Here is a 26,476-nt window from a genome sequence, read left to right as displayed (position 1 = left end):
GAAGGAGAAAAAAAACTATTACGAATTTAGTTTTTTTATTTGAAATCAACATCACAAAATGCAAGCAAACGTGAAATGTACTGGTTTAAATAAAATCAACACATTTTGACAAATTTGTCAGGGTAAAACACGTTTTTTTTTCTACTGTAGGGCCGAAAATGATCAAATGAATAATATATCTCAATAATAACGTAAATAATAATAACGTGATATAGTTTTCCTTTGGGGACAATAAAAGTTCTTAAACCATTTGTATGAAGCTCTAGCACTGCCCTCTCCTGGTTGGACAGACAAGTTGCAAACTGTTCCAAAATCAAACATAAATAACCTGCTTTCTCAACTCCTCGTTGGTCACCAGCTGATCCATGTGGTTAAGTAAAATACTATTTTGCATTTGGTGAAGAGAAGGCAATGGCAAAACATGCTTGTTTGTTCATTCTGGGAGAAAACAGCGATAACGACCATCTGCAACAACGGACTGAATGACGGGGGTCAACCCTATATTCCCACAGCCCAATGTTCCCACAGCCCTAGGTTCCCACAGTTCTAGGACATTTTCAAAATTAGGCCTTGTGCTCAGTGTTGCTAGATTGGGCTACTTTTTATTTGATTGGGCAGGTGAGTTTAATTTCGGTATGAGGTCTGAGTTTGTCACTCCACAGCAACCCCATGTCGGAGTAATGGTGTTGAGCTTGAGAGTTTGGAAGCTAGCTCTCCTTCAAATCACCAACCACAGGGTTGTCGGACGAACCCTCTACTACCAGAGGACAATTGGATAATAGGTTGGGTGTAATTAGCTACCAAATTTAGAGAAAGGGGGATCAAATTAGATACACATTTATGAAAAAAGGAAATGTGGGAACATAGGGCTGTGGGAACATAGGGCTGTGGGAACATAATCATGCTGCCGAATGACGTATACAGCAAGTGGTCAAAATACACAGGGATACTCGATGAGTGTGTTTACATGCAACTAAACTTACTGTAATCTGAAAAACAGAACAGTGAAAGTCTCATGAAGCGTTTTATATGCCTCTTTCATATCCCGCTCACAAATATCCCTGTTAACACAAATAGTGTTCCAAACAAGCAGTCGATACAATGGAAACAACTGTATCCGTTCAGACAGTAAACAAGGCTAATATATTGGCGGCTAAGTCACCCAAAGGGAGATGGGGAAGCGGGGAGGTGCGACACATGCTCAGATTGTCTTGGTGGAGTGTTTGGGGACCAAATCGGACGGAAATGTGGTACAAAAAATATATATATATATATATATTTGTGTTATACCCAAATTTCTCACAAGGTAATGGCGCAATATGACGGCAGTGACATCTGATCTCCTCCGTTTACCCTCGTCGACAGTAAACGGGATCCGACGTATGCACGCCTCAGTGTCCCTGCTAATGTCAGCACATCCCGCGTACGTCATTCAGGTTCATTGTGATCTGGATAAAAGCCCATCCTCGTTACGGTTGGGTGAGAGGGATAGGTTTACAATAACAACAGGGCTAGCGGTGTCACCACCAGCATGTAAACACACTCAAAGTGTGTCCTGCTTTTCTACATACAGGAAGCTCAAAACATCAGCTGTTCTAGTCGCCACATCGCTCGCTCCCGAGTGACTCCGCCCTCCTCGGATGAAAACGAAAGGAGCGTGTCGCCTTAATATGTTAAGTCACCCGCAGTGTTATGATTATTATATATTTTTTGTATAATGTCTTTGATGCATTGCAACAAAGTCGTCGTCAAGGCGTGTCCGGGTTGTGATGGCCGCCGTTGGGAGCAGCGCCCGTCCCAGAGGCCTCCGCCGCCTTCTGATCCGGATCAGACATGTGTCTCTTCTTGATGCTGTCCTTCTCCGTGGTGCCGTTGGTCCTCACCTCCCTCTTCCTCTTGCAGACCAGGCCCGAGTTCTCCTCGCCTATCTTCCCCTCCGGCACCCCGAGGACACGGAGACAGACTACAGCGGTCGCCTGCTCGGCAAACTTCTTGGACTTCTCCCTGTGGAAAAAAACAGGGAGACTTTTGGAAATTGTGCTGTGAAAACTAACAAAAAATTAGGGGAAATGTTCTTGACATTTATCAAAAAATATCTTGTTCAGCATGGAAAGAAAAAATCAACATTGTTAGATAAATGTTAAGAACATCTCTGGTAAGCATTCTTTCTTTTTCCCTTTTTCTCCCATCCCCCAATTTTTTGTCATTTCCAACTCCCTCCTGGTTGTTGTCCTACTGTCGGTCCGGGGAGGGTGTAGACTACCACATGCTGCCCTACTGTCGGTCTGGGGAGGGTGTAGACCAGTGATTCCCAACCTGGGGTCCGCGGACCCCCTGGGGGTCCGCCAGGGGGCGCAGGGGGTCCGCCAGACCACAGATGATTTGAGTTTTTTTTTTTTTTTTTTTTTTTTTGGCGGATAAACTAAAATCAGTACCACTCTCGAACAATGTAGTGAAATACCGAATTGATAAGATGTCAAGTGATTGCGAGCAGCAGCTGTCAGAAAAGCTTAGAAAGGGTCCATTTGCCATACAACTTGATGAAACTACAACTGTCGCAGACGAGGCTGTGCTCATCGTTTATGTGCAATATATTGAAAATGAGGATCTGAAGCAGGACATTCTCATGTCAGTCAACCTTACTACCACCACTCGAGGTGAGGATATTTTTACTGCAGTGGATTCTTACTTCATTCAACATAAATGCAAACCGTTCACCATTAGGGCCTGATTTGAGAGGATGAATACAGGATTTGAATATTGGCCAAAATTTTGAAATACATAAGGTGCAAGATTAGATTTGTTGATTGAAGGCACAAGTCAAAGAAGCATAGTGGGTCTAATTATGATGCATATGCCTGTGTATAAGCAGTTTGTTATTAAAATGACAAAAAAAAGGTATTAAACCCAGCTAGGACAGATTCTCTCTGCTACTGATTGGAATTTCCTGTCTCATATTTAGTTTAATTTGTTGCATTGATTTGTTCCATAAATGCAAACCGTTCACCATTAGGGACTGATTTGAGAGGATGAATACAGGATTTGAATATTGGCCAAACATTTTGAAATGCATATGGTGCAAGATGAGATTTGTTGATTGAAGGCACAAGTTAAAGAAGCATAGTGGGTCTAATTGTGATGCATATGCCTGTGTATAAGCAGTTTGTTATTAAAATGACAAAAAAAAGGTATTAAACCCAGCTAGGACAGATTCTCTCTGCTACTGATTGGAATTTCCTGTCTCATATTTAGTTTAATTTGTTGCATTGATTTGTTCCATAAATGCAAACCGTTCACCATTAGGGCCTGATTTGAGAGGATGAATACAGCATTTGAATATTGGCCAAACATTTTGAAATGCATATGGTGCAAGATGAGATTTGTTGATTGAAGGCACAAGTCAAAGAAGCATAGTGGGTCTAATTGTGATGCATATGCCTGTGTATAAGCAGTTTGTTATTAAAATGAAAAAAAAAAAAAAGTATTTTATGGTATCTTATTAGGAGGGGGTCCGCGAATTTCATCAGAGATGTTTGGGGGTCCCTGGGGGGAAAAAGGTTGGGAACCACTGGTGTAGACTACCACATGCTGCCCTACTGTCGGTCTGGGGAGGGTGTAGACTACCACATGCTGCCCTACTGTCGGTCTGGGGAGGGTGTAGACTTAGACTACCACATGCTGCCCTACTGTCGGTCTGGGGAGGGTGTAGACCAGGGGTGCCCAACCTTTTTTGAACCAAGATCTATTTTTTCTTTTCTTTTTTATCCACTTTTTCTCCCATTTTCTATTTTTCTCCCATCCAAATTTCATATATCGTCCAATTCAACCCTCCCCTGTCTCGAACGCTGTTTCTTGCCTCCCACAAGCCGGCTGCAATGTGGACTAAGCCATACATAGCACGAGTCCCCTCCGATACTCGAGGTAACAGCAGTCGCATCTTTTCACCTGCGCGGCGCGATCTTTCAGCGTCAGGGGTCTGCGCTTTGGAGGGGCGCCGCCCCATCGCTTCCTGATTCTAATGCGCAGGCGCACCAACCGACCTGTAGGAGTCGCTGTCCACAACGCCCGATCCCCACCCATCAGTTTCCCACCCCCTAATACTGCCAATGTGTATTAGTACGGACAACCAGCTAAACTGAAAGCAATGTGGAGCGCTGGGATCGAACCCAGCGTCTCCAGCATTCGAGGTAAGCGCCTTGCCCACTGCACCACGTAGCCGCCCTCCAAGATCTACTTTTTAATTTACCACCTAGCCGAGAGCTACCAGCCCAAATTTGACCTACTCTCGGCTAGTATTAGTAGTAATAGTAGATTAATAATACCCATTCAATATGCACATGACAGAAAATATTATATGGCATAATACGATATTTTATATATCATTGTAACGGTGTAGTGTAGGAATTACAAGAATGACAAGAATGTTATTAATGAAATGAATGAATATTATCAAACGGAATTGTTTCTGTATACACATTTATAAAACGATCAAGGCATATTTAGCCATTTTTTATGCGTTCACATGCGCTTTTCAAGAATAAATAAAAACGAGACTTAATGGGAAGGGTGTGCTTGTACATTTGAACATAGTTCCATGATACGTGGCTGCGTTGTGCTGAGAAAGGAGCAGATCCGCTTCTACTCTGAGGCGAGATCTGCATTTATTTTGTATTAATGTCAGAGCCGAGAATCCCGCTTCACAGAGGTATGTTGACGCAAACGGGACAAGCTTTTTCAGCGCAGCATTACACAGCACTGGGTAGTCGTTCCGGACTGATATCCAGAACTTTGCGAGGACCTGTCCAGTGAACTTGACTTTCAGTAGCTCGTCACACGAAAGATCAATCAACGCCTCCTGCTCAGACAGAGGGAGGCCTGTTGCGAGCGTCATGCGCAATGAACGGATCTTGGATCCAGTTGTTCAAATTGTCCGTGCTCTTTCTTTCAGCGAAATAATTCCGAAATTGATCAATGAGCCCTTCTATGTGGCTACAGATGATGGGCTTCAAATCATTAAATACGGGCTCTGCTTACGTTTTTCCACAACTTGGCTCATCGTCCGACATGCAGTCAATTCTTCTTGAAATAGTGTCAGCTGACAGCGGTATTGTATGGAGCTGCTCTGCAACACTTTGTCCACAAAGGACAGAAACCACATATTTGGTACAGGGCAACCAAAAGCTCTCTGCAAGTGTGTGGGGTTTCCCAGTCTTTGCGATCCAATTGGCAACAATAAACAAAGCATGTAGTCCTTTTTCATTGACGGTTGTTTTCAGCACAGTCTTCTCTGCTCTAAAACCGTAGTTGCGACTTGCGAGTGTCCAGGTTAAATGAATCAAATCAGCTTTATATGCTTGGTCTGGAAAGTCCCCCCCCCTGGAAGTGCTTTAGTTACGAGACAGTGTCGATCACAAATATCGGAGTAAACACTACACATTGACTCACAAAAGACCAGACGGTCGATATACCTGCGCAGGGCTGTCACGCACGCTTGCGCATGCACGTCACAGCACTTTGCGCTCCTCTGACTCACAAAAGACCAGACGTGGCCTGCGCTGATGTATGAGAGTTGTGTATTGGAATACTGTGCCTCCGTTGATGCAGGGGCGAGACATGGCAAAAAAAAAACACAGCGGCCAGGTGGAAAACTCGATCCGAGTTGGGCTCGCGGATTTTCGCTTGATCTTTTTTTTTTTGCCAATGCGCAACCCCACTGTCACCTACCTAAATAATCTCACGGTCTACTTGAAACCAGCGCGCGATCTACCGGTCGATCGAGGTCAACTGGTTGGGCACCACTGGTGTAGACTACCACATGCTGCCCAACTGTCGGTCTGGGGAGGGTGTAGACTACCACATGCTGCCCAATTGTCGGTCTGGGGAGGGTGTAGACTACCACATGCTGCCCAACTGTCGGTCTGGGGAGGGTGTAGACTACCACATGCTGCTCTACTGTCGGTCTGGGGAGGGTGTAGAGTAGACTACCACATGCTGCCCTACTGTTGGTCTGGGGAGGGTGTAGACTACCACATGCTGCCCTACTGTTGGTCTGGGGAGGGTGTAGACTACCACATGATGCCCTACCCACCAACACCGCCAATTGTGTTCAAGGTAGGGACATCTGACCAAGCCAGAGGTTTGGGATTTGAACCCAGGTCTCTGCGGTGGTAGGCAAGTGCTTAGACCTTTACACCACCTGGTCCGTCCCTTAACCCATTCAGTGCCAACCACGAGATTAGTCGTGTTAACTCGCCATGCTTTGAGTGCCAAGACCCGAGAAAACTCGGGTTTTAATCGTTATTTCTTTTTTTAGCAATATCCATTCATTTTTCATCCATCCAGCCTGATGTTATCATTGGGAATGGGTCTGAGCTCGAAAAGGGCAAATACCGCCACCTATCGTCTCCCGGATGGTATTGCACATCATTGGATTGGATTGGGTGGGACTGTGAATCAGAAAAAAACTCCGGTCCGGGGTTTCCCTTCTCGGGCAAGCAGTATCGTGTTATCACATTCACTGGCGAGGCTCGGAGCAGCATCGATTATGTGTTTTGGTGCTATAACGTTGGATCAATAAACACGATCAATATTTGGAATGGCGATCAGGAATTGGATTAATCTATTTTTGCAGAACATCTGATGTGAGGTAAGGACTCTATTTTACCAGTCTTGGGTTAATCAGATGTTTTTTTCTCCGCCATTGCAGCGTGTGTGTGTGTGTGCGTAACGTTAGCGCTGACCATGGCATGGATAATCGATTTTTCAGCCCGCTTCTCTAGCGTGCATAAGTACACATATACTATCGATAATCTAGTATTTATTTGAAAACGATTCATAAATCAGCTGAAAAATGACAACGTGTTTTGTGTATTCCACTAAAGAGCTATTATCGCGGAATTTCTCTGGAATTACTAGACATCTCAAACTATACTCGTATTCAAAACGGTATAAAACAGAAATGTACCAATGAAAAAACAATCCGTTTCGTACATGTTGACTGCAAGCAAGTCATTGATAAGCGAGGGGTGTTTTAGACCCATAGCCATAATTTAAGCGTTCGCAAATTTCCCCGTCCTCCCATTGACTTCAGTGCTGGCACGCTAGCCCTAATATGGTCAAAGGGGTGTGGCTCTGAATGAGTTAAAAAAGGTATTTTTGCATGATTGCATGTGGGAAACACATCTTTACAGCGACAAAATCTATGACTATTAGGACAGCCCTATTAGTAATACACGTATATGTGGCTTTTCTAAAAGCTCAAAAATACCAACATTCAATGATTCTGGACCAACTCACCACAAGGTAGATCTGTACTTCTTCCCTGCTACAGCTACTGTTGATTGGAAACTTCTGTCCTGAGAGCGTTCAACCTGAAAACATAATGATGAATAATAATGCGTTTTGTTAAATCTATAAAATGGAGGCGCTTAACAGTTAAGGACATCAGTGAGTTCTATAAAGAGTCTATAATCTTACCGTCTCATAAAGGGGCTGCTCCAGCCTCTCCTGGCGGGTCCATTCCAGGAGGTACATCTTGGGGGTGATCTGAGGTGGGTACTCCCTCCTATTAACATCCAGAAAGTACCGCAGTCAGACACGACAACATCTGGCCGCCAAGCAGCATTCTTTATTTTATTACCTCGCGGGTCGCTTTGAAAATGGGAAATGCTAGCTGTGTGAACCGTCAAGTTTGTACAGTGGTGCAAAACACCAGACCGTGTCGGCTAAATCATGAGCAGGTTTAAACTTTACATTCATGTAATCAATGTGAGCTAGCCAGTAATGTTACAATGTACCAAAGCGATCAAGACAGTAATGACGAGTGTCTACTAAAGGTGTTTGCATTTCATTAAATTACGTGTCTATCACTAATGATAACACTGGTATTTGTTCATTTTTAAGGCCCTTAAAAAGCTACCTCCTTATACTACATCCTTATTGGAATGGAATGTTGGAACATATGGAACCCATTCTAGTGACTGGCTGGTTATTAAGGTCCCCCATGTTTGCTCGGAACAGGGTAAATCTGTATTTTGCTATGATGCCCCTAGCAGCTCATGGAATTAATTCTTTAAAGCTTGAGATTCTCCCCTGTGTTGCAGAGTTTAAAACCTTGATCTCCAACCTGTCAATCAAGTTGTATGTGTTGTAATTGATTTGTTATCCTTACTTTTTTGCCTCACCTGTCTTATTGTTATGATGTGTGATTTGATATGTTTTCGTTTTTCTTTGCTTATTTCTGTATGTACACTCAACATGACTGTAAATGAGGGAAACCTCAGTTGCCTTTCGAGTTTAAATAAAGGTTTGAAATTAAATGAAAAGTGTGTGACTTAAAAGAACACGCCAACATTTTGGGAAATTAGCTTATCGTCTTCTCCAGAGAGAGACAAGATAGATACCAGTTTCCTCTCTGTGCGTTCAGTAGAAAGCTATCTGGCTGCACGTTAGCCTAGCTTAGCACAATGAATGGAAGCGGACATGGCCGGTTAGCCTAAGCATTGTCCAACAAACACCTCTCCCGAAGGCTAACCGGCCATGTCCGCTTCCATTCATTGTGCTAAGCTAGGCTAACATGTAGCCAGATAGCTTTCTACTGAACGCACAGAGAGGAAACTGGTATCTATCTTCTTGTCTCTCTCCCAAAATGTTGGTGTGTTCCTTTAAGTTGCACATAGAGCCAAACACAGCTGGACGAACCTCTCAAACCGGACGGGCATCGTAGTGACGTCTCCATCCATGACAGGGCGGTCAGCGTCACTGTGGTCGGTCTGCAGGGCCTCTTTCCTGGCCTGGAGCTCTGCCTGAGTCTTCTCGTAAAACTCCTGCATCCCATAGGCTTCACTACAACACACAGATCGAGGCCATGCTGTGTTCATTTAAAACTGTGGGCAGATCATCCACGCTTGTATAACAGCGTCTTGCTGGTTTATATACAGGAGAGTTTGCACAAGAGTAGATTGTGGAAAGAAGGGATGGACATACTATAGAGAAAGACAGAAGAGTGTGGCAGGCCAGCATAGGCTGGGATTCAAACCCAAGCATTCAAAATGCATGCTATTCCCAAACAAATGTTTTTAGCTGAGGTTAGAACACTCATGTTCAAATTAAGAGGTTAAAATAATGAGAATAAAGTACACCAAAAAATAGTCATCCATAAAAAGTTTGATCAAATAGTATGTTCTAGTATTATCAAAATGTGTTTCCAGATGCCTGACCAGAAAAAGGTCACATACCCGATCTCTCCGTTGGTCTGAGCTGACTGGAGCTGCTTCCCCATCGGAGACTCCACCTTGTCTCTCAGCATCTGACACAGACAGTACTTGGTGTTGAAGGCGTTGTTGTCGTACCGTATCGCCTACAAAAGAACAAAGACAGAGTAGTTCTACATTGCAGTGTTTGCTGACAAGGAAATTCAATGTAGTCTATTCAGAATGTTAATGTTGTCAAGTTGAAAGCGTCTATATAGTAGACTCACATATCTGAGGTATTGCTCCATGACCTCTTCCACAGGCAGCAGACCCTGCCTACGGAACACAGACGGGTTCCACATGGCGGCTCGGGCCAGCATGACAGACGAGGCGTCCGTTGCCTTTCGGAACTCCTCTATGTCGGCCTGGGTTTTCACCAAGTCTGTAGAGCCTCCACTGCAGAATCAAGAGTCACTTTAATCAGCAAGAACAATCTCTCTCTCACAGGCAAAAAAAAGAAGAAAAAAAACACCACCACATATTTACTACATGTTTGGGTAGCAATACCAGTTTCAAGCAAACAAACATAACCTCCAGTGGAGAATCGAGTCACCTTAATCACCAAGAACAATCTCTCACTCAAATCTCTTTCACTCACACACACATTTTTGGGTAGCACCAGTTTCAAGCAAACAAACATAAGAGAGATTTTGTGCTGGAAGAAAGCTAAAGAAAGGTTAACAAAAGCAACACTGTGACAGAAATAGAGAACGTACTTAGCAATAACTGGGATAGATACAGCTTTAGTCACAGCCTGGATGTAGTCACAGTGAACAGGATGCCGTGGGCGTTCATCTTTAAACCTGAGGAACAGATGAATACATTGCATACAAATACATTATATAAACGTGATATGGGAAATCTGATGTACATTCAATTGACAGATTGATGGGTCAATCAAGGATTTAATTGTGAGTATTTAGACAAAGATTCGATGCAGCCTTAATAAATCTTCCATTTTGACCACAGTTCAGTACGATTCAATTAAATTTATTGCGAAGGTTATTAGAAGTGCAATAGGTATACAAATCTGAAGGGGCAGATTCAGTCAGCAATAATTAAATATATATAAACTAACACTCATATCAAGTCATTGGTTCACAGCATGTTTATAAACTTTATAAATTAATTTGGTTTCATTTAAATTTCACAACCAGTACAATGATGTTAATTTTCAGTCATAAAAAAGCTTATTGTGGAATAATTATTAATGTCAGGAGTGTAATCTTTTCAGCTGTCATTTGATTTGTTATAACTGTGCTGCACCCTCTCTGACCACAGCCAACTCTCAGTATGCTGAGGGGGCTTGGCCTTCTGTTCATTGAAAGGAAATGTCAAGTTAGTATCATAATACATGAAGCTTTCAAATGTAAATAAATGAATGGGATCAGCGTGCCATTAACATTGGCTAACATGTGCTAGCAGGTGATAAATAAATTGTTACAGTTGCTGTCGATGTTTTTTTTCTTTTTTATTGTAGCAAATCAGTTTCATTATTTGTTTTTGGACTAGCTAGTAGATTATGCAATGTTTTCAGGGAAGGAGATTGAATATCTGAAATGGTCTAGGGGGGATATAGATCAAAGGGCTTGTCATAATTTTCACAATAACAACAGTTCTAACATTTTAGGTAATTTTACCTCAACATACCTAGTAACAAGATTGAAAAACACAATTTTCCTTCTAATGAATCTTTTTAGATTTATTTTTTTGCATTTATTGCTTTTCATGGTCAGACATGACCGACAGAGGAGGAGAGGATGAACGGGAGAAGAGGTGGGGGAAGACATGCGACATGCGACAAATGTCACAGAGAGTGGGAGGCGAACCTGGGACGGCCGCGTAGGTGTGTGAGGCACTATGCGGTGCGCCACGAGGGCGCCCCTGTAATGATTTTTTTTTTTTTTTATATCTACTTTTTCTCCCATTTTCTATTTTTTCCCATCCCAATTTCATTTTGTCCAATTCTACCCTCCCCTGTCTCGAACGCTGTTAGGCCATGCCTCCCACAGGCCGGCTGCAATGTGGACGAAGCCTTGCATCACGTGTCCCCTCCGGTACACGAGGAGGCAGCTGTCGCATCTTTTCACCTGCAAAGCGCGATCTCTCAGCGGCGAGGGTCTGCGTGGGAGGCTCACGCTGCCCCCGATACTTCCTGATTCGGCGCACCAACTGACCTGTAGGAGTCGCTGTCCACAACGTCCGATCCCCACCAACCAGCTTCCCACCCCTAACACTGCCAATTGTGTTAGTATGAACGACCAGCCAAGCTGGTAGCAATGCCGAGAGCTGGGCTCGAATCCAGAATCTCCTGCATTAGTGGCGAGCGCCTTGCCCACTGCGCCACTTAGCCGCCCCATGTAATGAATCTTTAAGTATAAAATACACTGTTTACCTGCCATGGACTGCAATAGCAGCCACACCTGTCTTCTCAATCCTTTTGACCAAACCAAGTGTGTCCTCCAGCTAAAATTACACGTAGAAAAAGGTCAGTTTCCCACACACATACAACTGGAATGCAAAGCACTGTTAAGAGTGTCAAGCTTCCCAAATATCGGGCTGACTACAGGCTAACTGACATTGCCTAACAGCTGAACATGAGTTAGCCTTTCATTAAACCCAAATCCAAACTGTGACATAGAAAGACTTTCCCTGAAACTTCCAAAGATGGTGTTGTTAGGAATGTATTGTCTCTACCGGTTTTTGGCACGACACAAATAAACAAAAAAGGCAGCTCTATTCTTCTTAGCCTGGTTGTGAAATTGGCCCACAAATAGACACAGCTGATGAATTTGCCACAAATGTCACATCTGTATTCTTGCAAAAAAGCATTGACCTTTCAACACTTACTGAAGGCAGAATCCTGATCTTACATGTCACCGGTTTGGACACTCCTTTCACGAGAGCGGTGAGGATCTCGAATGGAAACAGACAAAGGAAACCATCTCTCATGTTTGTTTTCTTTTCAACACCCAGATGAGTAGAGTTTACAGAAATTGTTGATTATTTTTGGGGAGAAGATGAAGATACTCACTGCCTCGATCTTGTCTGGGTCAGAGAGAAGGGCGGCCCCCATTCCACCCTGCAGGAGATAATATGTTGATGGTCATTAGGGGTGTTAACGATCACAATACAGAATCGAAAATGTAATTCAAATAAAATATACAGTGTATCGAAATGTAAAACTTTATCAACGAGTCTCCTTCTCTTCTCTCAGTTTAACTGGTGGTATGGTATGACTACTGCTATGTAAGCAGTTTAAGGCAAATTTTCATTGTTTACTTTTAAAATGTGTATTTTTCCAAGCCAAACCAAGCTGTGTAATATAATCCATAATAAGAGCTCTGTAGTATGAATACACTTCAACGCATGAAGAATTGGACATCGAATTGTAACCTCAAAATCTAAATTTGTATCTAATCTAGGACACAGTGTCACAGTCATAGATACAAAATATTCTCTGAACTGGTTTTACACAAAATGGCATGTATGCGAGTGGCTAAGTGTGAGTGACTGACTCAATGAGTGAGTGTGTTAGCGAGACTGCTGGCCATAGAGGTGCTTTTGTGTATCGTTACACCCATAGCGGTCCTCCAAATGTGAAAGGAGCAACAGATTAGTAATTTACTATAAACACCTCAACTCACCTTGGTTGAATATTCCTTTGGGCATCCCATATTTACATCAATAGCAGCAACATCATTCTCCCTGTATATTTTGAGAGAAGAATACATTAAGATGGAGTTGAGAAGGATAAGATAAGATATTACTTTATTGATCCCCTTGGGGAAACTCGGGGGGGGAGGGGAGGTACAGGCGTGGGCTTGTAGCCTTTTTTTTACAACGCATCCGCGTTTCCGGGTTCCCGTTTTGCGTCTGATTGACCAGGCCCGCCAGGGCATGTGACATGAGCGCCAATCGTGGGACGGCAAGTTTCTACACTGGTTAAGCTTAGGCACTCTTCGAAGTTGGTTAAGGTTAGAGTTTGTCTTAGAGCATGGCGATAGAACGCCAGGTAGTTTGCAGGCTGTTCGACGCGGAAATGGGCAAACACGCTATTGGGCGCACATGTCACATGACCTGGCCAATCAGAGCGCCGGAAACGTGGATGCGTTGTAAAAAGGCTACACGCGCATGGGCATGGTAATAGTAGAAAGACATAAATATAGACAATACAATTTTATCTGAATATAAAAAAAGATTACATTTTTTTTTTATTAAATAGATAAAACAGTGTAAACTCTAGCTCAACTTGCCCTAGTTTGCCTAAGCAGTGTTTCCCATTGGTTGGTAGTTTGCTGCGGTGGTCACCACCAGCAGGTGGGGGTTGAACTGTTACTACAGTTACACAAGGACATATTCATAAATCTTTCATTAATTCAACCATTATTTAATCTCTGGAAATCATGGAGGGGCTGGGCCCTCATCTTCAATGATGGCGAGTTACAAGCTAAAACACTCAACTAAAAGACACAAGACACATAGGGAGACAAACAAGGTGGTAATAAATTGAAACGGTAATAAATTGAAACAAGTACATAACTAATTTCCCAAAGGGGATCAATAAAGGAATATCTTATAACGAGGCTGAAAAGATTGACGGCATGGATTTGAATGGTCTGAGGGTGAACTAGGATATCAATGTTTTGTAGAGAGTTCTGTGAGGCCAGACTCAGAGCATACACAATCTAAAATTAGATTAGATTAGAAGCAGTCTTTACAATCTCTGCAAACCTGAGGCTTGCGGTATGATCCAATCATGAGAGGGAGTTTGGTACGGGCCATAATTCCAAATGAAAGGGACAGTTCAGATTTTTTGGCACAAGTTGTATGAAATAGTGTAGTTGATGCAAAGCTATTAGCTTACTTACCGAGTCCTGTGGTTGTGAGTTCTGGATGGGTTCCGAGCTAACCGGACACAAAACCAAACGTTTTTAAACCACAACATGCAAAAGGGTTACCCATTTACAACACAAAACCACGGTCCTCCAGCTAAAAAATAAATAAAACGAATTACTGCTACTATTTACTACTACGTGCTGGAGCCGGTTCACAGGTAACACGGCCCATCAGCTGTTTCAAAATGTTTAAGAAACCAGGGTTTTGTGTTGGAGATGGGTAACCCTTTGCCTGCATGTTGTGTTTAAAACGTTTTGGTTTTGTGAGCCCAAATCCCCGTTTACTGCCTGTCCCAGTAAAGCTTCCCTGTTCGCTCTTAACCTGGCCAGAACTCCAACCATGGGACTTAGTAAGCAAGCTAATAGCTTTGTGTTGACTACACTAAAAATCCAAACTATCCATTTAACATAGATGTGATATCCGATAGAATTGGCAAGGAGCAAAAGTGTGACTGCTGCTGTCTGTATATGAATTAAAGAGTTTAGGTGATGTATACTACTCTGGAATTAAAGGTGCTAAAGTGGTATTTTATTGTTAAAAGAAGTGTTATATAGCTCTACATTCCAACAGCCATCACCGATATAGTGTTTGGTCAGTAACATGGGTCTCCCAGTCCCTCTTAACACAAAATAAATGTCCTGGTATCTCACTCTATATTAGTGATGGCTGTCGTAGTGTAGAACAGATGTAGACAAAGAAATACCACTTGCAGCACATTTAAAGAGTTTAGGTGAGGTATACTACTCTGGAATTTAAGAGTAGATAAACAAAGTAACATCACAGTCTTAATGAGGTGCTGGTATTGGCAGCGAGATTCAAATGAGGAGGAATACCGCACACTCAAAGTAGCTCCATATAGTTCTCTAATCACTGAAATGTTTACAGTTAAAGACGGTCTTCATCAGATGAAAACAGTCTTAACTTTATAAATGTTGGTTGGTGATTAAAACAACTACATGGAGCTACTTTGAGTGTGCGGTATTCCTCCTTGTTTGAACAGTACTCTGGACTCACACAAGCTGTGCCACTGCTAGCGCTCTGTCTGGATCTGCTGTTCCCTGCAAAAATCAAAGATCAAAAGAAGAAGAAGATGTCTTTATTTGTCATACAGATTTGTTAACACACACATGCGATGACGTCGACTGGGACATGCTCTGGTCGAGCTCCAGTGACGTCAGTGAATAATATGCGGATGTGGTGGTCAGTTTTATAGCAACGTTAGCTGACACTATTGTCCCCACGAAGAAGGTGCAGGTTTTTCCAAACCAGAAACCGTGGGTTGACAACTCCATCCGAGTGGCCCTGAATGCTCGTACCACTGCTTACAACTCGGGCCGAGCATCGGGAAATATGGACGAGTATAAGGCAACAGCTTATAGGCTACGCAAAGAAGTGTGAGCTGCTAAACTAGAGATGTTCCGATACCATTTTTTCCTTCCCGATCCGATTCCGATACCTAAGGTTTGGATATCGGCCGATACCGATACTGATCCGATACCAGTGCATACATAAAAAAAATTAAGAAATATTATAAAACTTTATTTTTATTTATTTTTTACAGCTACTGTTTATATATACTGTTTTTTAGTAATAACTATAAAGTAATGGTATTTATTCAACAACAGGTGATTGTATAAATTAGTATTAGTATCATAATTGACAACTATGCTCAATGAGTTCACCCACGGAACGGTTGTTGGGACATTGATTCCGCACGGACGTTATATGTTGTTGCGCACTTCCTATCCAGATTCCAGAAGGCTCCGGTTACTTCAGTTAGCTAGCAGAGGCTCTGTTGTGATTTTTGCACAATAAATATTCAACATTCTCTTTTGAGACTCCGCCTCAGACTCTTATCATTTGGCACTAAAAGCTAAACATTGTCACCGATATGGCTGTCCGCAACATGTCATTAATTGTGTGCGAGAGGTAACTTAGAATGATCAGTGACCACGTTAGCGTGAGCTAGGTTAACATGAGCTAACTTTAGATGGAAACAAGGCAATATAATGTTACTGGTGAAAAAGTGATTTACCTTGGAATACTCCTGTGCCAACTCGCTGTACTTTGCTTGCAGGTCTGCAGCCATTATTGCTGGATTATGAATAGCCCCAACTTTAGCCAAGGTAACGTTAAAGCTAAAACTAGCTTTCGGTTAGCTGTTCAGCTAATGCTAATAACACCAGCACGCGAGCCCATCAGAGCTCCCCGTCAACAGCGCTCTGTCGGGACGATGGCATTTAAGAAAGTATCTGCTGTTAAAATGACAAATGGCATTGGCTTTAATTCACGGTCGATTAAAAACACGTTTGTTTTATAATGCTCACTCAGCAGACCGCAGTGTTGTTGATAAATTACGTCATATGGTATCGGAGCGCAGAATTAGAGGGTACTCGCCGATACCGATACCAGCCTTTTAGGCAGTATCGGAGGCATTTCCGATACTGGTATCGGAACTCTATGCTAAACGGTGATAGAAGCTGCGAATAAGATGGAGACACAGATGGCCCAGAACGACACAAGAGGTTTATGGCGGGGAGTACGGACGATAACTGATTATAAAGTCAGCACCCCCTCAATAGTGAGTGCCAATGTCTCTTTTGCGGATGAACTCAACTCCTTTTACGCCAGGTTTAAAGCGAGCAGTGGCGACGTTAGTTTAACGGCTGGCGGCGTCACTGACGCACCGGCTGCCGCGGCGGGGGGGAAAGGTTCATCCAGGGGGGGGGGGGGGGGAGACACACTCTCATTGACGGAACACAGCGTGAGAAGAGCGCTTATGGGTGTGAATACTAGGAAAGCTGCAGGCCCAGATGGGATAACAGGACGAATACTCAAGTCCTGTGCAAATTAGCTGGCCCCGGTGTTCACAAGTTCACAACTATATTCAATCTATCCCTGGCCGAGTCCGTGGTCCCTGCCTGCTTCAAGGTGTCCCAGGGCACGAAATAAACGTTTTGACTCACCGGCCAGTGGCGGGTAGATGGGAAAAATCTACCCGCCAAGCATATTTCTTACCAGACAATTTTTTTTAATAAAATATATATATTATATAATCATACTTGTAGTTGTATTATCTGCGAGACATCGCCACCACGCAACAAGTCTAAATGCTCGCTATCTGCAAACAGCTCCACTGTCTGTGTGTATACTCTAGTAGCCTCCAGCAAGGATTCTCCGGCGCTGCAGCTGGACCCTATACTCTACATTCAGCATGCCCTCATGCGATGGAAGCCAGGGGCTCGAATACGGATCGAATCAATGTTATAAGACATTGATATCAGGAGCTATCTGTAGCTACTGCTAGCCAGCTAGATAACGTTAAGACAGCGCCTCAGTGAACTATTTAGTTTACTTGGTCATTTCGTAGTGAGCTAACGTGAGCTAACGTGAGCTACCTAGCCAGCAGAGGTATTATGCACTACTAGACTATTGCTGGAGCATTTGTTGATATCAGGAGCTATCAGTAGCTAGCCGGCTAGATAACGTTAGACAATGCCTCATGTATGAAACTAAAAGTGAATAGTTGACTGGGTCATTTTGTAACAGTAGCTAACGTTAGCTCACGGAGGTCCCACTAGACTAGAGCAGTCAGCAGACTGCCAGGCAATAGCCTCTGTGTTTACACGGGTTTGGGAGGGGCAGGGGGAGGAGCAGTGCGCTGCATGTCTGTGTGCTTGAGACAGCGAGTGAGAACTCCGCTAAGAATTGGATCATGTTTTTCGATCGGTTTTCACATGACTATTTCGTTGCCCGCCACATGGCGGACAGACCTCTCAGTCTCACTCGCCAAACGTAAAATCTGCCCGCGGGTGGCAGGCTCTAATTTCATGCCCTAACAGTCCACTATAATCTTCTTATCTTATCTTATAACTATCTTGTCCACTATAATCCCTGTACCAAAAAACTCCTCCCCGGGGCGGCCGGGTAGTGCAGTGGACTAAGCGCTCGCCTACCACCGCAGAGACTCTGGGATCGAATCCAGCTGTCAGCGGTACCTCCGGCTTGGTCAGTCATCCCTACTAACACAATTGGCAGTGTTAGCGGGTGGGAAGCCGGTGGGGTATGTGTCCTGGTCGTTGTAAACAGCGACTCCTACTGGTCGGTCGGTGCGCCTGTTCAGCAGGGAAGGGATCTGGGAGAGATAGTGTGATCCTCCCACGCGTTACATTCCCCCAGTTAGAGTCCTCGCTGTCAGGTGAAAAGAAGCGGCTGGCTGACTACACATGTATCGGAGGAGGCATGTGATAGTCTTCACCCTCCCTAGGCCGACAGTAGGGGCAAATGCGCGAAACGACCAGGAAGGGAATTAGCATAAAGACTAAATTGGGATGGGAGAAAAATACGGAAAAAGCGGGGAGAAAAAAAAGAGAAAAAAAAAACTCCTCCCCAGCAGGCCTAAATGACTACAGACCGGTGGCACTCACCTGTGGTCATGAAATGCTTTGAGAGGCTGGTCAAGGACCCATTTTGAATACAGGACAAACAGGTCCACTGACAACATGGTCTCCCAAGTACTACACAACACCCTATCTCACCTTGACAGTCAGAAGGGGGGCTATGTGAGATTGCTGTTCATTGACTATAGTTCAGCTTTCAACACCATAGTCCCCACCAGACTGGTTGACAATAAGGCTGAGCCCGAACGTTCAAACGTTCATTCATTACGTTGGCATTCAAACTCTAAATCTCGAATTTTTATAAAATTCTTCTTCTTTTTTTATATATATATATATATATATTTTTTTATGTGTCTATTCATTCTGTTTAAACCAATGGGGTTTTTCTTCACAGTTGCAGATAAAGATTAGGCTACACTAATATTATAGTATTAAAAAGAATGCCGAGTTATATTCATTAAAGAAAGTTGATTTAAAAAAAAAAAAAAACTAATTTAATCAGATTAATCACTTTATTCAAATTGATGATTTAGTTTGAGGATATTTATTAAAAAAATAAATTTTTATTTTGAAAGAAATGAAATTGAATTTGTTTTAATTAAAAACGAAAGTTTGAACGTTCGTTCGAAAAACCCTGACGAAGTTCGAATCCCAAAAACAGGCTTCGGGGACAGCCTTAGTTGACAAGCTGATCGATCTGGGTCTGAGCTCCGCCATGAGCGCCTGGATCCTGGCAGTCAGGGTGGGGGGTCATACCTCCAGCACAATCACCCCGAGTATCGGGTCCCCCCAAGGCTGTGTTCTAAGCCCCCTGCTGTATTCACTGTACACACATGACTGTGTGGCCAGGTTCAGCTCCAACTCCATAGTGAAGTTTTGAAGCTGACGACACGGTGGTGGTGGGGCTGATCTCTAACAACGACGAGAAGGCCTACCGGGAGGAGGTTGATGAACTGGCACGCTGGTGCCGGGATAACTGCCTACTCCTGAACATTGGTAAAACCAAGGAGCTGATCGTGGATTTTTGTAGGGCTGGGCGATATAACGATAAATATCGCAATATATTTTAATAATCTATATAGAATATCGAAACAAAAAAATATATTATTTTTAGATTTTTTTTTGTGACCTGCAACAGGGCAGTTTTAAAACAGAGACAGTGGACAGGCTTGTCTTTCTTGCCTGCAACTTAAAGTAATGGCTTTGCTTGTCCAAATGACAATACTGACCAAATTGATTTATTTTTCTCTTGTCCATTTATTTGTTTGCTTTCTAATTTAAAATACAGTTTGAAACCGTCTGTACACAGTAGGCTATGTGTGCTAGCAGAGCTAGACTCCAGTCACGAGTCACGGTGCACATGTGCGGTGGTTTGTCCACCAAAAAAGCGCCAAAAGATCGAAAATAAACTAGCAGAGCCAGAACTGTTCAACTCCCCTGGAGCCACAGCCAGCAGAGAAGCCGGTTTACATTCGCTTTTAAACCAGCTGCAGCCTGAGAACTGGAGTGTGAGGGGATGTAACACTAAAGATGGCGGCAACGACAAAGAATTGCTGCAAAATAAACATACATCTGTTGTTAAAAAGAAATTAAAAAAAATAAAATGTATACTTATAACAATTTAGATAATTATCGATATCGAGAAATATGATAACATTATCATATCGTTATCGCAATATGATTTTTTGCCATATCGCCCACTTTGTCCACCAAAAAAGCGCCAAAAGATAGAAAATAAACTAGCAGAGCCAGAACTGTTCAACTCCCCTGGAGCCACAGCCAGCAGAGAAGCCGGTTTACTTTAGCTTTTAAACCAGTACAGCTGCAGCCTGAGAACTGGAGTGTGAGGGGATGTAACACTAAAGATGGCAGCAACGACAAAGAATTGCTGCAAAATAAACATACATCTGTTGTTAACACTTTAATCGCCGGAAACGCTGTAACTAGTCATTGCCCGCCAAGCTCATTCTGCCGAAGACGCCGTAACACGTCTTTGATATCAATATTTCAAAAATCTGTGATCGAAATCATATTTCTCCTCCGGGGACCTGAGATATACTGCTGATCTCCACTCAACTCTCTAACGGTTCAAGAGCGCCATCTGGTGGCAGATCGGCAGATCGGCCAACAGGAAGTGACGCGCCAAACAGGAAGTGCTCATCCATATTTCGTCCGGGCACTCGCGATCGTTAGCCGGACTCCATCTCGACACACTGGATAATCAATCGCTCGCCCTAACTCAATAAAAAACGTTATTTGGACGTATATAGTATTATACAACCTGGAAATGGTTCATCTAGATCAACATCCCATAATCGAAAACTGTCTACTCCAAGCTGATCGTCCAACGGCGCGAGGAAGATATGGTAAGATCCAGCGTTATTTTCTAACGTGTTCCATATAAACTGCTCTGATGATCATATGACCCACACTAGGTGAATGATATAACGTTGCCCACGGAATTATAAACGACCCCCCCGCCCATCCGGTCATCATCAGATGATACGTAGTAACTTCTAGAAGTACCTCCAGTTGAATTTTTTTATCTGGCACCGATCGCTACCAAACTGTATTTGATCATCAATATAATGCATTTGGGGCTATAAATCAAGTTCTGGAGAAAGCTGCAGAAAACGATAAAAACATACTTATACTTTAGACCATATTTTAGTATGAATATGTGAATGAAAAAGTATAACGTTGCTACACCCTGAACAATGGATATAGGACATTGAATTGGCCATAATAATGTCAATTTAGCAATAGAATTTTAAAAGTTATAGCCCTGCAAAGAAGGGGAACTTCTCCATAGACAAATAGAGCTGGCTAGGGATGGTAAATTATGAATTTAACCATGGCGATCAAAGTGTTAAAAAAAATTATACTTTTTTTTTAACTTATAACAATTTCGATAATTATCGATATCGAGTGATATGATAACATTATCATATAGTTATCGCGATATGATTTTTTGCCATATCGCCCAGCCCCTGCAGGGGACACACACGCCACTGTGGATAAATGGGGCTAACGTGGACAGGGTGAGCAGTTTCAAGTACCTGGGAGTAGGGCTGGGCGATATAGCCTAAATATGATATCACGATATTTTCTGACCTTTCGGCAATATACGATACACATCACAATGTTTTTCTTTTTTCCCCCAAACAATTCATTATGAGGCTTACCAAGACAGTATTTGAGTTTGCAAGCTAACATTAAAGACAAAATAAAATACCCATGCATTTAGCATTTTTATATTATATATTAGATTTAGATTATTAGATTATATATTGCATATATTTAGCAATGAGATATTATATAATTTAGATATGAAATATGATGAATTGAAAATGAGGGACCCTGACAAGACGAAAGTCTTTCTCTGGTCTGCATCCCCTTAACAATAGACCTGTCTCAAACCCTGCCCTCTTTTCTTGATCCTCCAATCACAGCTGTCGCTTACCTCGGACTTCCTCGTACAAACAAAGTTTGTCCGAGGTAAGCGACAGCTGTGATTGGAGGATCAAGAAAAGGGGCAGGGTTTGAGCTGTACTGTACCCATTCTGCAATATGTTAATAAAGTTTTAAATCAATCAATCAATCAATCAATAGCATTTTAGCATTTTTATGAAACTACTGTATATTTGTATGTCTCTAAATGTTTTGATGAATTGAAAATGGAGGACCCTTATGTAAAAAAGCCGAAAGTCTTTTTCTGGTCTTCATCCTCCAGTCCACTGTTGTTGTATTGAGCTGTACTGTATTGTACCCATTCTGCAATCTGTTAATAAAGTTTTCATTCATTCAGACGGCAAACAGAATCATTTTTATTGACAGTCGAGTCTGCCAATTACGTCACACCGCTTGCACCCGCCCTGCTGTTCTTAGCACCAATCGGCAAGCGCGTATTCATGTTTTACTTCCGATTTTGTCTGCCATTGATTTTGACGAGCGCTCAACAACATCAACAACGTTAGCTCCCCGCGGCCGACGTTTAGCTTTTAGCTCCGCAGGATGACTAAACGAGGCATAATGATTTTACTGCAACTAATGTTATAATAAAAGCCTTTCCATACATCTGTCTGATTGAAAACTTTATTAACAGACCGCAGAATGGGCACAACTTACTCAGCACGGACTGAGATATGAACGAGTAATGCTTGCTATCTATCTAGGTTGTCCTCGGACGTTGCCATGTTCGGGTAAATACGCTGATGTTATTAAACGTGTAACTATATAACGTTAATGCCACAAAACGAATGCATTTGTTAATCATAACAAGTAGTAACTTTGATGCAGTAGTGTGTGTGTGGGGCGGCGTTGTTCAAAAGTTTGAACGTGTGGACCAGATTGACGTGACACAATCCTCTTGGGCAAAACATCACGATATCCACAAAATACGTTTAAAAAGTGTATCGTTAATGAACTGTACCCGATATTTATATAATATCGTCATATCGCCCAGCCCTACCTGGGAGTCCACATCACAGAGGACCTGACATGGTCAACACACATAGATTCTGTGGTAAAAAAGGCAAAACAGCGCCTCTATCACCTGAGACGGTTAAGGAAGTTCAGAGTATCGGGGAAGATACTCCACTCCTTCTATTCCGGGGCTGTAGAGAGCATTCTGACTGGAAACATCCCTGCCTGGTTTGGAAACAGCACGGCACAGGACAGAAAGGCCCTCCAGAGAGTGGTGTGCTCAGCAGAGCGTACTACGGGTATTGCACTACCACCCCTGGAGGACTTATATAACAGGAGGTGCAAATCCAGAGCCTGCAGAATAATGAAAGACCCCCACCACCTCAACAGCCTGTTCAAGCTGCTGCGGTCAGGCAAGCGCCTATGTACACATAGAACAAGAACAGAGAGACTACGGCTCAGTTTCTTCCCCCAGGCCATCAGAACACTGAACACTGAACTCTCCACACACAAGTACACATGAGCACACACATACACACACAACACACATGCTGCAATCGCTTTAAACTAAATGGAAAGGTCACTTTAAAGGAATGAGGAATATAAAGGTCACTTTAAGGAAAGAACCGATGTGGTTCTTGTATAGTATAGTTTAGATATAGCAGCAAGTATAACATAATGACAGAGTTAAAACTGTATAATTGTATAGTAGTGTACATAGGTCCCAGTGCCTTCTCAGGAATTTAGCATGTCTATTTTTATCATGCACATCTATGTATTCTTATTACGCGTTCGCGTTTTGCTAATCTGATTGGCCACTGCCGTTTCTGGTGCGATCTGATTGGCCACTAACGTTTCTGGTCATGCGACATGTGCACCCAATCGCGTGACGCGCCCATTTCCGCCTCGACCAGCAGCAAACTACCTAACGCCTAGTTTATCACTGGTTAAGCTTAGGCGACTCTTTCGAAGTTGGTTAAGGTTAGAGTTTGGAATCAGGCAGGGCTGGCGTTCTATCGCCCTGCTCCAAGACAAACTCTAACCTTAACCAACTTCGAAAAAGTGCCTAAGCTTAACCGGCGAAAGAACTTGCCGTCACACGATTGGCGCGACCAGAAACGTCAGTGGCCAATCAGAGCGCAAAACGCGAACGCGGAAGCATACATTACATGCGTTAGGATAAGAATAGACGCAGCCGGGAGCAGACATGAGCTTCGGCGTGGACCAATCCAAGTGCTCCTGTCCATCTTCGTCAGGGACGCGACAGCGTTAGCGATCTGTTGTGCATGTTTTTCCATTGGGTTTATCTTATCGGGAGGGGAGGGAAACCCTTGCGAGCACGGGGAGAACATGCAAACTCCACACAGAAAGGCCCGGGAGATACCGCACCACGGCAACCTGGTCCCCAAGCGGGAATCGAACCCAGGACCTTCTAGCTGTGAGGTGACAGTGTTAACCACTACACCACCGTGTCGCCAACTACACAGACATTACCGTCAACATTGAACAATAGCAACTCAAACAGACAATTGTGAAGTAAATAAAGTGCAGCAGAGTGTCTCTCACTCACCATCTGAAAGACAACTCTGTCCGTCTCCTTCTCGCAGGTTCTAAACATGACTCGCTCATCTAGTGCAACAAAATCCACCGTCTCCAAGACCTCTGTGAATAACAAGCACTCACATAGTCACCCAGCAACAGAGTATAGGCAATGTATGGTTGCTTGCCTATACTCAATTTATACCTGCCTACCTACTGCTTTCACTGTCCTACATATCATAGTAATCATAATAACCCTAACTACCTACCTCATACTATAGTCTACTCATATACTAATAAGTAATAATTCACATTTACTGCATATATATATCCATATCTGTCTAAATATAACTGTATATAAACCTTTGGTATACCTACTTATACACCTGCATATAACCCATATAACTCTGTATGATAGCATGTACAATAATGCTGTATATATATATATATATTCTTCTTGTATATATTTATCCACATCCGTCTGTACATACCTGCACATAATCCTTTTACATATCTGTAGATACTATATCTATATCTGTACATATCCCTTAGTTGTACTGGTGGCCAGTATGACTGCTAGTACCATACTGTCTTTATACCTGTGTGACTATATTATTATTAAAACTCTGTACACACATCTGATTAGCACTATCCCAAGTAGTACTAATTTATATATTTTATACCCAGTTTAAATCACCTGTACATTGTATATTACTATTGCACTTTACTGTTACATTTGCATTCGTTGTGCTGTACTTGACAATACATTTGAATCTAATCTCATTTGACTCTAAAGCAGTCCATTTGACAGTGGAAGTGACGATATAGGGGGGGAAGAAAAGTCTTACCATTAACCACTCTACGACACTGGACCATTTTGAGATCAATCAGCTCCTGGAATGAATGACAATCAACCAATCTCCGTTACAATGCCATAACAGAACATTAACCAGCCTATAAATTACCTATGTTTGCCTACTACCATATTATGTTATATTCTCTCCCCACCGTATGTATATTTCTCTCCCCACCCCCCTCCTATGTACAGTCTCCTCCCCACCGTATATATATTTCTCTCCCCACCCCCCCACCCCCCTCCTATGTACAGTCTCCTCCCCACCGTATATTCTCTCCCCACTGTATGTATTTTTCTCTCCCACCCACCCCCTCCTAATGTAGTCTCCTCCCCATCATATGTATACTCTGTCAGGATCTATGGGTAACAGTAGCCTACTGGATATTTGCATATCGTATGTCACAAATGTAACAGTACTATATACCTGTATGTCATGTATGTCCCTATGCCATAAATGTCATGATGTCATGTATGTTGTGCATGTCATAAATGTCACTATGAATTGAAAATGGGGGACCCTAATGTAAACAAGACAAACGCCTTTCTCTGGTCTGCATCCCCTTAACAATTGTGTGTATTGAGCCGTACTGTATTGTACCCATTCTGCAATCTGTTAAATAAAGTTTTCATTCATTATCTTACCTCGCAGTACACGATGTCGGCCCCATAGTCCAGAGCGAGCAGCCTCATAGGCAGGGTCCCGACTCGCACCATAGGAGCCAGGGCTGTTATGTTGCTAAAACACAGTCTGCCCCCTTCCTTGGCCGCCATGGTTAAGTCCTACTAAAACAAAAAAGGGGAATCGCGTTCATAACTGCACTGCATAGTAAGAAGAACATGGGTTTTTGTGGCGTTTGATAGGAAATGGTCACCGGTTTGAAGTCACTAACTGTATGTGAAACTTGCTTGCTATGCTAGTAACGTTAGCATGCAGTTTCATCATGTTCACTTTTTTCCTCAGCCGCTGACTGGAAGTAGTGATTTTTTGTGACAACGATGCTCATCCTTTCATTGTGACACAGACTTGTATAGCACAACAACTCACCAACATTTATAGATAGATAGTGCACTGCACGATTGATGATAGCTGGTATTTCATGTGCAGC

At 42.9% G+C, this 26,476-nt stretch overlaps 1 protein-coding gene across 2 annotated transcripts; it reads right to left on the bottom strand.

The window, feature by feature from the left end:
• Positions 1-24: 24 nt before the first annotated feature.
• Positions 25-26,476, bottom strand: dus2 (dihydrouridine synthase 2). Of its 2 annotated transcripts, none has more exons than XM_084334821.1 (16): positions 26,416-26,476; positions 26,013-26,153; positions 25,363-25,408; positions 24,546-24,637; positions 15,165-15,208; positions 12,899-12,959; positions 12,286-12,333; positions 12,102-12,167; positions 11,647-11,717; positions 9,968-10,054; positions 9,479-9,647; positions 9,237-9,358; positions 8,701-8,844; positions 7,477-7,564; positions 7,297-7,370; positions 25-2,004 (listed from the first exon to the last, which is right to left on the bottom strand). In XM_084334821.1, exons 2-16 carry the CDS (start codon positions 26,139-26,141, stop codon positions 1,749-1,751), a joined length of 1,497 nt encoding a protein of 498 aa, XP_084190947.1. In that variant the 5' UTR covers positions 26,142-26,153; positions 26,416-26,476; the 3' UTR covers positions 25-1,748. The 2 variants fall into 2 exon arrangements, with proteins under 2 accessions (XP_084190947.1, XP_084190946.1); XM_084334820.1 differs by having other exon boundaries at positions 26,013-26,150; positions 26,416-26,473.

This window comes from Notolepis coatsorum (assembly GCF_963971535.1).
Source record: "Notolepis coatsorum genome assembly, chromosome: 18".
Taxonomy (NCBI): Eukaryota; Metazoa; Chordata; class Actinopteri; order Aulopiformes; family Paralepididae; genus Notolepis; species Notolepis coatsorum.
Note: the sequence above shows the minus strand (reverse complement) of the source record. Positions and strands in the feature narration are given on the sequence as shown.